A 15,614-nucleotide genomic window follows, 5' to 3' on the forward strand; every position below is an offset into this window, starting at 1 on the left:
GTTCAAGTTTAATACACACGTCGATTCAGTTTCGTTTTAGACTTTGTGCATACTATCTTAGCATCAGTTGTTCCCATTATTTATATAGCGTCTAAAATCAGCAAATGCCTTCGTGGGAAAACCCGTTGCACCATTTTATATTTCAAACGACTGCCAATACCAGTGTGACGTAACACAAGGAACTGTTGAGTGTAACTTGTCAAGTTAAACCACATTTTAGAACGCATAGAGATTGCAGGATATAAACAAAGTTACAATTAACTGGGCGGTTTCATTTCACTCACTTTATCTACGCTGTTTCTTGAAATTATTTTATTTTTAGTTACTTACAACTGACGCTGAAGTTACAACACCGTAATAATAACAGTTTCCAGTTACAGTTTAAGTATGAACTAAATGAACCATAAACTACACTTTTCCAATTGACTTAATTTTTCAGCAATGCCGCTTTTTAAAGTCTTATTTTTACATCACTTCAGAAACAAAGCGTGACGTTCCGATTCGCGAGAAAAAACACCCAGATACGAATTTCGTCGCTGATTTTACTAAGGCATAACAATACGAGGCTCGTCGTTGTATTTTGCTTTGAAACTTACACAAGACAACGAGAAAGGTCATTGTGTATGTGAGTGGCAGTGTTGTGTATAATGGCCACGTAAAAACAATTCATTTTGAGAAGGCATATGATATGAGGAAGACAACAACGGTAGTTCGTTAACAAATGACAATGTTATATTTAAAACAATGCATGAAAGTGTGTTTGCAGATGTTTCGACGCTGTTTCTGTTTAAGGCACGTCGGCTAAAAGGTTCGCCCCACCTAAATACAAATTTGTTAAAACCAAACTTTGGTTGTTTCATTAAACCACGTCACCTTGACATGAAGTGCATGAGCAACCTGTTATATTGGGAATCGTAATCATGCGTGTCGATGACCCTGCGCACTGAAGTGTAACTATCACGTGAGGGTTATTCTCGTCCACGCGGTGCGTGCAACACTCACATGAGGTTATAAAAAACGGCTCCTGTGAAAAAAATGAAAAATTGAAGGGATTTTATTTAAGTTTATTTGTAATTTTCCATGCTTACGTAGGCGGTCACGTGGGTGGAGGAACGGCAACCCCCCTCGCAGTAATTCACTTCTATGTCACGTGATGCGCATCCGTCCAATGAGAAGTTCCGACGCTCATTTTTCACTCGACAACCATCGAGTTCAGAATCTAAAGTAAAACGTAAAGTCAAGATACGAATATCAGGTTGAAGGCGTGTTGGGTTATTATACAGTAAGGTGGGGTAAGATGGGACATGTTGACAGTCTTTTTTTCTCCTCCCATTTGGGACATGTTTTAAATACATTTTATCGTCCAATACGGTAGTAAACAAAGAATATTTACAAATATATAACCGTAACTCTGCGACTCTAAAAGAGCATTGTTCATTGTTTAAAACGTTAATGATTTATCTTACCCCACAGTAATTATAAGAAAATCCCTGTATCCTAAAATAATCTGCTCGCAAATTACACACAAGTACAAATCCTTTTCAATCGTGACACACCGTGTCAATTACTCTAAGAGAGCTTTTGAAAATTGGTATTCGATTTAACCCAACTCAAAAACAGTTATAAAAAGCACAATAGTAACTAAACACGCCTTGTAATATTAACTGTTTTATCCCGATTTGTGGCGTATAATGTTACGACTTACCGTGGTTTTTATAACAATGAAAACAACAACTTCCATTTAATTTTAACTTGGATTCGTTGCTTCGGCATTTTACATCTTGACACGTGACCGTTGAACAATCACGAGGCGTTGATGACGTACCAGGAGCGAGTGTCGCCACGGGTTGACAAGGAACGTCTGTGACGTCATAGCAGAGACGACGTTCGGTGCTGATGACGTCAGGGCCACAATGTGACTCAGAGATGCAAGTTTTCATCCGGAGTTGATGGAGATCTATAGAAATATAATGATATTTGTTTATCCTAATTATTCGTTTTATACTAGGGTGAAAGAAGACGGGACACTTTTAGCACATAATATCTACATATTCTGATCGTGTTTTAAACAGTTAGTAGCCGTCTTTTAGAGTCGTGAGAATACGGTTTTATAATTTTGAAAATATAAATTGTTTACTAGCTAAGGGACGAGATAAGAGTTAAAACATGTACCATCTTCCCCTACCCTGCTGTATATCTGTATAAAACAAATAAAACAGCGATGGACTTACTACTACCGCAGGTGGCGGAGCAATCTGACCAATCAGACCACGGTGACCAACATACGTCATTGCACACCGTGTCACCGTTCACGCATGCGCACTGAGTGCATTCGTCTTTTGACCAAGTCTGCAAAAAAACATTAATTTTAAAAAACAAGTTATACTAATTTTACTGTTATTCTATAATTGATATTACCAGCAAATTATAAATTCAGTCATTTGTATGCATCAATTTGCATACACGGTTTGCAAAAAAAGGTCGAAAAAGGCTGGGGAGTTTCTGCATAGTCAACCCAGTAATCATAAAACGAATAAAAACATGGACCATCTTACCCCAGTCTGATATATTAAAACACATTTTTAGATTATGCAACCAAATGCACCCAATTACTCTTGCCTAAATTCCAATTCGATGTAAAGGCCATGTTTAATTCATGTCTACTATATCTGCTATATTAAAACACATTATTATAAATTACAACCGAGTAACTATTGCTTTAAATTTCAATTCAAAAAAGTTATTCGTTAATTTATGTTACATTCAATGTGAAACAAGAAAGCCTAAAAATATACAATGAACTTGTTTGCACGCAGCCTACTTTGTAATTTGCGTGGCATTTTCGAAAGTCACAAAACCTATCACGTTGAATCTTACCCCAGGTGGAAATTTACAAACTTTGCAAAATTTTCCGTAAGATTGGGGAAGTAAAGTACCGGCTAACCACAAAATTTGAATGTTCAAAATAAACTTCACCTGCGAAGTGTTGCAGCCATTGCATAAGGGTAACTCCGTGCATTGTGACGTTTCCATGACGTCATTATCGCACGATTGGTGGTCGTTCAAAGAGGAACGAAATCGGAAACGAGAAGCATTTGTAGAAACATCTAAAATGGAAAATCAGCGTTTAAAGAAAATTTGCGGAATTCATAAACCCCCTTTTTATTTAATGATTTATTTGTGCATTCTATTTTCTACAGCCTTATTTATAAAAACTCGTACGTATTATTGCTATAGTTCTCTTCTTTTCGATTATTATTTTGTTACCACAGTCGAAGCTAAAATTGACGTTTTTTTGTGTTTTCACGAATGACGTTTTCAGGTAAAGATATGTTATTAAATAACATACTATTATATTGCTTTAGCACATATCTTTTAATACATATAGTAGGTTGGGGAAGATGGGACACTTTTCATTCTATTTTTTCGTCCCATTTGGTAGTAAACAAAGCACATTCAAATAATTATAAAACCATATCCTCACGTCTCCCATAATAAACCGTTGTTAATTGTTTAAAACACGGTCAGGTTATTTAGACATTGCGTGCTAAAGGTCCCGTCTTCCCCATTCTACTATATGTAGAAAGGAATCTTGGCTTTGACAGCATGCATCTATTGATGGTTTGTGGAAAGTACCCGGGGTATATGAGCGTTCTGGGAAATAAATATTTTGCGGTGTTTCGTTACGAACCTTTCACGATTCGAATCCCCATGGTTAAAAATAAACCCTGATTTAGTTAGGCAATGCAGCAAACTTGCATTTGAGCAAGAGGTGCTGCATTTCAAGAAACATAAAGGTTGGAATAATAAGATACACTCGTGTTTTCTTTACTGTTATTTCCTAAGGTTGAAAATGCAAACTTTTGTAATGTTCCAATGTGATATAAATCTAATAAGCTCTTCTGGAAAATAATTTTGCAAATAAAACGACCTGAATACGACTCTGAAACGTCGGTATGCGAATTAAATTGACTGAGGAGCTTTATTACATAACATAATATGGTTATGTTGAATTAACAAAGCGAACAGATGATGGGATTACTATTAGATGTATAGAAGTAGTATGGGGAAATATGGGACACGTTTACATTCCATTTTATCTTCTCATTTGGTAGTAAACAAAGAACATTCAAAGAATTATAAAACCGTATCCTCACGACTCCCATAGACTGTTGTTAGTTGTTTAAAACACGATCAGGACTTTGGATATTATATTTTAAAGGTGTCCCGTCTTCCCTCACCCTACTATATATTATAGCTGGTGGCAACATGATATTACCTTGACAAGTAGAATTACATGCAGTCCATGTCGTCCATTCACTCCATGAGCAATCCAGGTCACGTGGTACACAGCTGATGATGTCACACACGATTTGACCAACCACGCACGAGCAATTCGACCTAGAAAAAGAAAACAAAAGTTTTCAAATGTTTTATGTTTAGCATTCGAAATTGCCGGGGAATTACTATGTCTCATTTAACGGTCTGCTGCAGAAAGATACAGGAGTCGTATTGTTGCCGACAACGTGGATTAGCAGGCCAGCAATTTACTTACCAGATCACTGCGCGTCTCGTGAATAAGTCCAATTATAGCCTTTATCGTTATCAAGGGATCACGACGATTTCCATACCTGCAATCCTCCCCATTGTCGCTCTGTGACGTCACAGTCCATCGGGCTTGATTGGGCCAAGTCGTTCCTTTGTCGTCAGCGCATTCACAACGGTGGGCGCTTACACATTCGCCTCTCGATTCTCCCCCGCGTTGCAACAGTTGGTCCCCTTCACACACACATACAGATACACAAGGCTGGTCCTCACACAGGTCGTTTGAACCTGGATACAGTTTAACTCGGTGAAGGCATGAAACAATACAATGAATATATGAATGGGTGAATGAAACTAAATCTCATATTTCCTGATAGTGTTTTAAACAAATAACAACTCTCTAACTAGAGTCGTGAGGATACGCTAATATAATTCTATAAATATTCTTTGTTTACCACTAAATGCGATGAAAAAAGAAACTAAAAACCATAACCCATCTTACCCCATCCCACTATAAATTATGGGCATTTACACCCTATAGCGGAACATGCGTTTGTTTACCAATCTTAGAATTCTTTGTATGTTCTTTGTTTACTACCAAATGGGACGAGAAAATAGAATGATAAGGTGTTCCATCTTTCCCCGACCTACTATAACTTAATTATAAACCGTACTACTAGTATTTATCTCCGCTACAAGTGCATCACCTGTAGTGTAATAAGACTGAAAGCTTTTAGGAACTAAATGAAACCATAATCCATCTTAACCCACCTTATTGACTTGAACGAAATTAAATAGCTGGTCACGCGTTTTGTTTATCCCACTATAAATCTATCACATACGCCAAAGCTCTTCGAATAAAAACATATTCAAGCTTACACCAGCCTATTATGTTTAAACCCAATTATTTAGCCTTTTAGGCGTTTTTATTTTTCATAACTACAAATGTATTACCTGCAGCAAGCTCCCGACACGTCCTCGGTAACCGGTTGGCCCTTTGACCTCTGACGTCGACACAGCCGTCACATGACCTTGACAGAACCATTCCTATTGGACAGGCGTTCGATGACGTGTTACGCGGGCACGGAGCCATGTGACATGGACGTGAGCGGATTTTCTCTCCTTGAAAAAATTTAAATTTAAATATTTTTTATTTTGAATAAATTATCTACTGAACCGCGGCACTGCGCACACAGCTTGACAGGATAAATAACCTTCGTGCTATTTTTAACGCCGTCTTATAATTTTTATAGAAGCAGTAACGTTGAATATGTTTGTTTTGTTTTTATATTAGGGTGGGGAAGATGGAACACCTTTAGCACATAATAACTAGATATCCTGATCGTGTTTTAAAAAATTAACAACGGTCTATGGGAGTCGTGAGGAATGGGACAAGAAAATAGTATGCTTAGCTGTCCCATGTTACCCCACCCTACTATTTAGTCCCCTAAAGTAGTCACACCTGACTATTTCTCTCACCTTGGCAGTTTGTGAAATTCTCCACGGCGGTTGTGTTTCTAATAACAACACAATCACGGGTTTTGACTTGGACCCCAGATCCACAAACAACGTTACAGGTTGACCACGCCCCCCACACGCCCCACGCCCCAATATCTGAACAATTCTTCCCATAACATGGCCGGGTTTCTTCAAAGACCGAGTCCTGGTGTTTAGAAACCAATAACTCATCGTAGGTTTCCAGAAGCGGGAAATCGGGTTCACACGCGCGGATGTGAAAGCTGGGAACATGAAAATATTTTAAAATATAGTTGGGTGGGGCACTATTAGACAGTTTTCATTCTCGTTTATCGTTTCATTTGGTAGTAAACGAAGAATGAATGTAACTTACTTTATCCTCGCGTGGCCGGAAAACGACAGTCGTTATCACACGGGTTTAACGCCTCGTGCCAACCAACGAGTTACCATGCATGTTACTTTGTGGGTAATTATTTTTTTGGATTTTTAATGTATGGCTGATAATTTGGACAACCCATTAGTGACCACTGTGTTGAAGCAATTGTCGTTAAGTGTCTTGCCCAAGGACAAATGTTTATACAGAATTATATGAACGCGGTCTCGCGGTTCTAAAAAGTGTAGGTAATTGTTCAAAACAGGATCAGGAAAATCAGAAGATTTAGGCGCTAACGGTATACCATCTTACCCAACAGTACTATAACTTTTATTTGTATCTGAAAGTAGCAAAAAAAAGATATAAAAAAGGGAAAAATAGGATATTGCAAAAAAAACGACAATCGTTTAAGACAGGCGTTAACAGGTCATTAAAACAACGAAGAGAAAAATGTTACGGCAAAACGACTGCCGTCATATTACATTATGTATTAAAATGTACCAATACTTACTTATGAGTCGAGTTAGAGCAATATCTGTGACGTGTTTGACGTCCTACGTCACACGCTACGTCACAGTGAGACCACGCTGACCACTGGGTGACAGCAGGAAGACACGTTACATTCGTTGTACTGAAAACATGGGAAAATATTATATTAGATGTCAGACACTTAATTGATATAAACAGAAAACAAAATAACACGAATGTCTCTTTGTACATGTTGTCGCTTTGTGATTATTGATTAATAATTATCCACAAAGTTATTCGTAAGCGAGTCCGTGAAAACAGAGCAACGTGCAAGCAGGCCAGAGATGTATGAAACAGAACACCTGTATTTTAAGAGAATTTCGTTGCCCGTCACATGAGGATAATGAGTTACAATTATTCTTTCAACCCCTAAACAATAAAACCCCCAATATCCAAACCTGCATCTTTCAAACTGACGAAGTATATCTTCATCACAATGATGATCATGAAGACATGATCTTGTACGAGATCTCACCCCACCACCACATGATTGGCTGCATCCACTCCATGGTTGCCATGGTGACATGATGCATGAGATCTCCATGTTACACTCTTGTCTCTGTGAAATAAAATATATATAAAAATAATTTATATTTTTTTAATTTATTGTTTTTGGCGCAATGAATCAACCCTTGCCTAAATTTAAAATTAGATGTTTTGCCTTGACATCTTACTCACAGAATCTTACTCACTTTAATCATGGCAGTTGTTAAAACACATTAGGCATATTTATATTTAACAATATGCCTACAAATTAACATCCGTGGTAACTCATAAGCGGAGGTATATGAAACAAAATACCCGTGATATAACGACTGTCAGTGGCCCTATGAAGATAAATAAGTTACATTTATTCACATATAAGTTGCACAATAACAATTATATAAAAATAATTTTTTTTTTAATTTATTGTTTTTTTGTTTGTTTTTTTTATTTTGTTTTTGGGGTAATAGGTCAACCCTTGCACTGGCAGTTGTTAAAACACACTTACACTTAGCAATATGCCTGCAAAGTAACATACAAAGTAACTCGTAAGCAGGCAGGAGGTGTTAAACCTGTGTGATAACGACTGTCAGTCGCCCTATGAAGATAAATAAGTTACATTTATTCACATGAAACTTGTACAATAACAATAGCCATCCTACGTATTTAATACACACCTGCTCTTTATCGCCATCGCATGGAAGACCTGATGAACAAATTCTTCTTCTCCATTGAAAGCCTCCATTACAAGTGGCTGGGATAAACCATGAACAATGTTATTGGTAAACAAGGAATGTTTTTTAGTGACTTATGTGGCATGAAAAACTTATTTCAGGCCTTTGGTCTGCCATGCGGCACATTAGCTTTTTTATACCGGTATTAGTAGTCGTTATAACACGGATGTCCTGTTGCAAAGACCTGGTTTCCGCTTACAAGTTACGCATAAGTAACTCTGTGAGTGCTTACTTTTGTGGGATTTTGTAAGTGATATTTTAAAAAACAACAAACAGTTTAAAAATATACATAACTGTAAAAATACCTGAGCAACCACTCCAGGATTCCCATGCAGCCCAAACATTGTTTCCACATAAAGAGTTGGCTGTTAAAAAAATTGGAACTTTTAAAATTAAAATCTTTATACTCAAAAGTCTATCTTTAACAAATGTAGAAAAAGTATTGCTTTTGGACACATAATGAATTTAGAATAGCTCTTCTAGCAAAGATTTGTACTTTATATTGGGGCTGTCTTTTCCATGGTATATTAAATAAACTTTATACTTAAAATTTTGACATGAAAAATACTTGGCTGTATTAAAAGTAACCATATTGTTTGTTATAAAGCTTTTAGTTTGTAATAAAATATAAAAGATGCGAAAGTATCTTACCCGTAGGATGACAAGTTATTTGACCACCAGAACCACAAGAACATTTTCTACAATTATCCTTGTGTGTCTCGTTATGTTTTATAATCACATCTGTATATAAACCAAGTGTGCTTATATTGTACAAAAGTAGTAACCACGTTTTGGACTATGTTAAATAGAGTGTTTGAGGTCTTAACTGTACAATTAAATAATATATAATACATATGTTTAATTGTAAGCATGTTTTAAAAATCCTTAAAATATATTTTTACTACGTGCACATTTTTACAATCCGTTACCTGTCTCGTTCACTCGATGCAGATAACATGAGCATTGTTCCGCTTCAACGCACTCGAACCCTCCGTCTCGGTTTACTGGGTTTAGTAAGCGACCAAGAGGACAGATGCATTGTGGGATACAGTTGTCCCAGCGACGAGAACGACCTATGAGGAATAATTATTAATTAAACAGAGAACTTACTCGAAATGAATTTAACACAGTGGATACTGGTGGGTTGTTTAAACTATGGGTAATACAGAAAAAATAAACTGCTAAGTTACATACGTGGTAACTCATAGGCTGGCACGAAGTTTATAAAACAAAACACCAGTGTTATTAATATAAAACAGTGAATTTACTCGAAATGAATTCAACACAGTGGATACTGGTGAGTTGTTTAAACTACCGTCATAGAGAAAAAATAACAGCTAAGTTGTGTATGTGGTAACACTGTAAGCGGGAACGAGGTGTATGAAACAGAATGCCCGTGTTATAACGACTGTTGTTGCTCCACCATGCGGGAATAATAAGTTACATACGTGGTAACCTGTAAGTAGGAACGAGGTGTATGAAACAGAAAACCCGTGTTATAACAACTGTTGTTGCTCCGCTTTCAACCAAAACATCCGCTGATGCTGCTACATATAAAATAGGCTACTTTAAATTTACCTGCCACGCTTTCATAACTACCATGATCACTAACGCACGACACTCCTTGAGCTAAACCAAGACAGGAGTTTGGACATGGAGGTTCTCCTGCATTGCTGCATGGTGATAACACAAGACCATGGGGGCAAGTGAAGTTGCATTTGGCTGCGTTGAATCTGGGTGTAAAAAAGAACATAAATAACATATAGTAGGGTGGGGAAGACGGGACACCTTTAGCAAGTAAACAAGAACATACATTGCATATTTTTTATTTATCTCTTTAAGCATTTAAAATATATTGTTACATACAAGAATCTTACACGCTTAACTGAACCGTGAAAAAAAGGAAAATGGCAACAAAATGGGCACCCTTAAAAAATGTTATGGATAAATTTTATTACACTAGTGTTTTATCAGCTATGAATCAAAACAAATATATCGTAGAACAGCTATATTAACTTATATATAAAGATGTTTTAATAATTAATAGCTATTGGCAAAGCATAGCAGCCAGACTAAAACTTTGTTGATAAAGCTGGTGCAGTGAAAAATACACCAAGAGACAGGCACATATATATAAAATATCATTTAAAATACAAAACAACTATTAAGATAAGGTTAACCTTTTGACGTCGAGATTTTTTCAAAACATTTAACTTCTTTGAATAATAATTTTTGTAAGTGAATCGTAGCAGCTAAAATAAGAGTTTGTTTCAAGCTGGTGCATTATGATATTCACCTGCATGGTTTTATCTCTGTATGCGAGCCAGAGCATTCTCCACTTGGAGAGTTTGTTCTTCTATCGACGCAAACCCTTGACCTTACAAAGTATGGAGAAGTGCATGAACATTCAGACCATTCCTTCCACAAGCTCCAGCTAGCATAATTCACATCCGGACAAATAGAACTTTTGCGGCAAATTTTGGTCTCTGTTTGTAACTTGATGTTTTTAACTGTTACTGATACATCAGTTGAAACAGTATGAGATCCAATGCATTGGAGTGAAGGGTTGGTAGTGTTGGAAGGTAATGGACATGCACATGACCGGATTCTGTGTTGTGGTGAACTGCTACATGACCTGGAATGTGAAGTTTGATAAATATTTTTCGTTTTTTACTTCTTTATTTTTTATAAAAAGTATAAAATTTTTTTTTAATCTTTTAAATTTAGTAGTGTTTTAAGAACTGTCGTTTGCTGTTGATCCCCTTTTTTCGTTTTTCAAATAGTATTATCTTTGTTTTCAAGGAGATAAATAAAAAATGATGGTAGCTCTGTTATATATCCCCCTTCTTACCCAGAACAAGATGTCCAATGAGACCACGGACACCAACCACCAACAGTTGAACAATCATTTTCACAACTAATGTTTCCATCAACACATTTACAATTCCTATGACAAGGTGTGTGCTTTTCGAATTCCTGCAACAAAAATAATAAAATGAGAATGAACTCAGAAAAGCCAAAGGTAAAGGCTTCAAGGTTCGTCGCTGCCACCATTGTGTGTGAACGCGAAGGTTTTTCACTATCTGCAGCTTGCAACTTATTTTTTCAACTACATATCAAGAAATTTTACCAATTTCCCTATTTCTATAGCACATTTTTGTTGTCTTATGGTAAATATTTTTAGAAAAACTATGAAAGTTTGGTGGTTCCTTTAGATTTTGTTAAATTTTAAGCATTTACACTTTATTCTAACTTTCATTTTTGATTTTTGTGGGCATGCCCCATAGGCATTATATATTGTTTCCTAGATAATATTTCAGCTATCAAACCTCATTTGATTCATAAGTTGAATTGCAATCTCTACAACTGCATGAATTACGATGAACACAACTCATTGTGATGTCATCAAGAACTTTGTCATCATCACAAAAACAACCAGAGTGACAAGTGGATGAACAAATCTAAAAAAACAATCATTTTTTTCATACAGTAAGGAAAATCAGGTAAATTAAAACAGTCAGAAGAAGGGAATTGGCAACAAAATGACATTACAAATATGCTTCGTGAAAAAACTAGTAAATATGTCAAATACGTGGCTGTTAAACCTTATTTAGACAAAGCAAACTGATAACAATAGTCGTTATGACACCTGGTGCCAGCTTACGAGTTACCATGTATGTTACTTTGTGGGTGATATTTTTCATGTATGGCTGTTAATTTGGACAACCCATTAGTGACCGCAGCATACCTGTCCGGAAGTGCATGTATCCACACATAGTTGACCACATCGCTTGAACACGCTCCCCTTAACATAGACATCACATTCTTTATTAGATGTTGGTGTTGTTGTGTTGTTGAAACAACTTTCTAAGCTGAATACTGACGAACAATTCATCTGCTCTGTACTTGAACCTAGACACCCTGGGTTAGAATTTAAGATTATTTAAATCGAAAGGACAAGACATTACTACAAAAAAAACAGTTGTTACCACACGCGCTTACAGTTAAAAACATAATTAAATTTAATTAAATAAAAATCAGAGTGGTTACTACACCTAGCAGACAAACAACAAGCCGTTTATGTTTAGATAGTAACAGGAAGTAAAGTGTGCGTGAAAACACGACCTGTACAATGGGGGCAGTCTTTAAAGAAGATGGATCCAAAAGATTGGATCATGACGGAAAAACAAATCCACAAAAAATTCACGAATAGTTTACTGTGCACGGGTGTATAGAAACACACTTGAACGTGTTACCTTGACCAGTGTATTGACAATTCCTTGTCCTGTACGTCACACCAGACCATGTTCGACTTGCACATGAGACTGAACATTGTGACCAATCCGACCACGGAGACCATCCACCATTCCCACCACATGATGGCAGCAGAGTGTCGTTGCATGGAGAAGTTTGTATGCTTGACCCATTACAGCTGAAAGTAATATTCAAAAATTGAAAATCTGTTTGGTAACACCGCAAAAGTAGATGCAGTTTGTTGGGTAAAACAATACCGTTAGCACAATACTTCTTATTTTCTAATCCTAGTTTCACCAATTTTCACTACAACGGTAGATACCATTTTACCCCATGAATCTCATCTTACCCCACAGAATATTTTTCAGAACATAAAATTCTTGTGTAAAAGCAGATATATGGCAAAAAAAGAAAATTAAACTTACGCCGATGTGTTTCCGTAGCACATTCTGTATCTATGTCGCCAGGGAAAGTTCCCTAAACCAATACAAGTCTCACTACAAGCCCCCCAAGGCGTCCATTTTGACCACCCGTTTATATTTGTTGTGTCGGTTACATTGCAGTCTCCTTCTGTGAAAAAGTATAAAAATATTTATTTAATTGTAATAATATTTTTGGAAGGTTCTTGATAATAAAATATGATGAACATTTAAAAAGGGAATGGATTGAACTAAAACAGTTTCACCTTCTGTAAAAAGGATAATATTTTTTTTTTCTGAAAAAATTAAAACATTTTTTTTGTTGTAAAAGTTACATATATTGTATTATGTGAAATTTTATTGACTTTTTAAGTTTTTATTAAATCATAAGTTAATCAAAAAGCCTGCATTTTAAGAAATGTCTATGCTTTCACTAAAGAGAACAAAAGATTTATTTTAAAAGCAAAATCTTACCAGTACAGTGTGTATGGTGTGTAGTGCAAGACACTACATTGCAATCTTCTTGTTGAAGGATTCTAATATTACACCAGTTGTTGAGATAAAGTCCAAAGGAGTTAGGTGGCAAACTGAAAAGTGTGAAAATATGTTTCAAATAATTGTCTGGACGGGACACAACAGTCGTTATAACACGAGTGTTCTGTTTCACACACCTTGTGCCCGCTTACCAGTTACCACATATATAACTGTGTAGATATTTCTCTTTTTTTTTAATTTCTTTAATGTGATAATTTATAATTTAGCCGTAACGGCCAACTGGGTTGAAGCAATTACTTTTAAGTTTTACCCAAAGGCACACATTCATATTATTCTCTCACCTTACTCGTTGTCTAACCCCCACGTCACATGACCTGCTACACTGTGACCATGACGACCACACAACGTCAGCATTTTTCTCATCAAAACATGACTCATCACTTCTGCAAGTAGGTGAACCATCTTGTAACAGACGTGGACCACAAGTCACGCCTCCCCCGACACAAGTACATGAGGTGCATCGACCAATAGGAAACACCGAACCTGATCTAGAGTGGGAAACAAAAAAATTGGTACTGTGAATGACAGAATAAATGAAATAACTTTGCCAATTATGTTTAAGATTGATGATTAAATGAATGTATCTTGGTTAACTGTCGCAACATTCGTGGTAACATGAGTGTTCTGTTTCATACACCTACAGCTTATAAGTTACCACAGTAATTGATTTAAAAAAATGTGGGATTTTAAACCTTCTCAAAAGCAACTTAAAGTGTGTTACACTAATATACATAGTTTTACTTATACAATGTACTTATTCCACTAACCTTCTGACTTTTCCCATGACATAACAATTACAATTATGACGTGGCACACATGCACTATCTTGCCACAAAAACCCGGGTAAACATTTACATCTCTTCATTGAACAATTATCTGGATTTATGTTGTTTTCAACACAAGTAGTGTCATTATGAATCTCTGCACTCAGTGATAAACATGTTGATCCTGAAATAAAATAGAAAAATCTTTAAAAAATCGAAGACAATTTTAGAGTTGTTTTTGTTGCACTGCCAAATCACACACGAAAAGTTAAGAAACTGCAACCTTTTTCTGCCAGGTAAAACTTGTTAAATTGTTCGTACTTAAATACAAGTTACAAAAACTTGCAGTTCTATAAAGCTATTTTTGGGGATTGCAAAAAATCAAAATTGATAACAAATGCACATATTAGAAGCTATAACTTATAGCCTACAAACATTCAAGCATATTTAAACAAACAATAGATACAAACATATAAAATATATATACCATACCTGATGAACACGTCACATGACATGTTTCTTCTAAACCAAGCGGGCATTTCGATTTTTCGCATGGCTGTAGTGAGCATGACTTTACCTGTATTTAATAAATGTAACTTATTCATCCTTGTGTAGTAGGGCAGAAACAGTCAACAGGTGTTCTGTTGCATACACTTTGTGCTCGCTTACAAGTTACCATGTATGAAACTTGTTTCAATTACTCTTGGGGGGTAAGGCCAATCCAGTAAAAAACTTACTTTTACAATCTGCTTACAGAGATCAAAGCAGAAACTTGGGATACAATAAATACAAATTTGGAGCGAAAGTTTTAAAATTTAACTAACCTTCGTTTTTGGACCTTCACAAATGTTCCGGAAAAATCCATTTTCATCTCTGCATCTTCTTTGTGACGTCTGGATTCCTCCGTCACATGATCTGTGATGTAATAATGAAAAATATGAGGTGGAGAAATTACTGCGCAAGAAAGAGTGTCTTGCGCAAGAAAAACATATTCCCACAATTGAAGCGGTGCAAATGTTAGGCTTATAATCGATAATTTTAGAGGCTGGTGGTTTAACCACTGTTTAAAGGCCGGACAATTATAGTTTATATACAAAAAAATACTGTCAACAAATACAAAAAATATATAATTTTAATACAAAAAATACAGTTTATATACAAAAATATAGATTATATACCAAAACATATTTTTGAGGACACTGAACTAGAGGAAAAAATGCAGCTTAACAGATTGCACTGGAGCAACGGCTATAGGGTAGTAGCTGATGTGAGGTGTAGGGTAATAATTGTATAATTGTATATATACATAGACCCTGTGGCATAACGGTTAGCGCGCCTATAACCCAGAAGTAATGGGTTTAAGGCTCGTCGCTGCTACCATTGTGGTCAGATGTGTTCTTGGGACTTACCGGCAATTGCTCCAATCCAGCGGTCACTAATGGGTTGTCCAAGTTATCAGCCATACACAAAAAAAGTAAAAAAT

General features: G+C 36.1%; 1 protein-coding gene across 1 annotated transcript in view; it reads right to left on the minus strand.

The window, feature by feature from the left end:
- Window positions 1–526: 526 nt before the first annotated feature.
- sspo (SCO-spondin) overlaps window positions 527–15,614 on the minus strand; it is a 51,129-nt gene continuing 36,041 nt past the window's right edge. Inside the window, exons 55-82 of the mRNA XM_026838181.1 lie at window positions 14,956–15,046; window positions 14,624–14,708; window positions 14,135–14,315; window positions 13,649–13,855; window positions 13,287–13,399; window positions 12,819–12,963; window positions 12,396–12,571; window positions 11,888–12,060; window positions 11,469–11,600; window positions 10,991–11,115; window positions 10,436–10,774; window positions 9,718–9,872; window positions 9,069–9,212; window positions 8,791–8,880; window positions 8,445–8,504; window positions 8,083–8,159; window positions 7,321–7,481; window positions 6,906–7,025; window positions 6,025–6,284; window positions 5,500–5,667; window positions 4,632–4,833; window positions 4,280–4,401; window positions 2,977–3,107; window positions 2,232–2,349; window positions 1,706–1,957; window positions 1,089–1,219; window positions 874–1,024; window positions 527–819 (exon numbers count right to left, since the gene is read on the minus strand). Coding sequence (XP_026693982.1) covers window positions 788–819; window positions 874–1,024; window positions 1,089–1,219; window positions 1,706–1,957; window positions 2,232–2,349; window positions 2,977–3,107; window positions 4,280–4,401; window positions 4,632–4,833; window positions 5,500–5,667; window positions 6,025–6,284; window positions 6,906–7,025; window positions 7,321–7,481; window positions 8,083–8,159; window positions 8,445–8,504; window positions 8,791–8,880; window positions 9,069–9,212; window positions 9,718–9,872; window positions 10,436–10,774; window positions 10,991–11,115; window positions 11,469–11,600; window positions 11,888–12,060; window positions 12,396–12,571; window positions 12,819–12,963; window positions 13,287–13,399; window positions 13,649–13,855; window positions 14,135–14,315; window positions 14,624–14,708; window positions 14,956–15,046 — 4,141 coding nt within the window. The 3' untranslated portion in view covers window positions 527–787. The remainder of the gene's footprint in view (window positions 820–873; window positions 1,025–1,088; window positions 1,220–1,705; window positions 1,958–2,231; window positions 2,350–2,976; window positions 3,108–4,279; window positions 4,402–4,631; window positions 4,834–5,499; window positions 5,668–6,024; window positions 6,285–6,905; window positions 7,026–7,320; window positions 7,482–8,082; window positions 8,160–8,444; window positions 8,505–8,790; window positions 8,881–9,068; window positions 9,213–9,717; window positions 9,873–10,435; window positions 10,775–10,990; window positions 11,116–11,468; window positions 11,601–11,887; window positions 12,061–12,395; window positions 12,572–12,818; window positions 12,964–13,286; window positions 13,400–13,648; window positions 13,856–14,134; window positions 14,316–14,623; window positions 14,709–14,955; window positions 15,047–15,614) is intronic.

The sequence above is a fragment of the Ciona intestinalis genome, unplaced genomic scaffold (assembly GCF_000224145.3).
Source record: "Ciona intestinalis unplaced genomic scaffold, KH HT000065.2, whole genome shotgun sequence".
NCBI classification, from domain to species: Eukaryota; Metazoa; Chordata; class Ascidiacea; order Phlebobranchia; family Cionidae; genus Ciona; species Ciona intestinalis.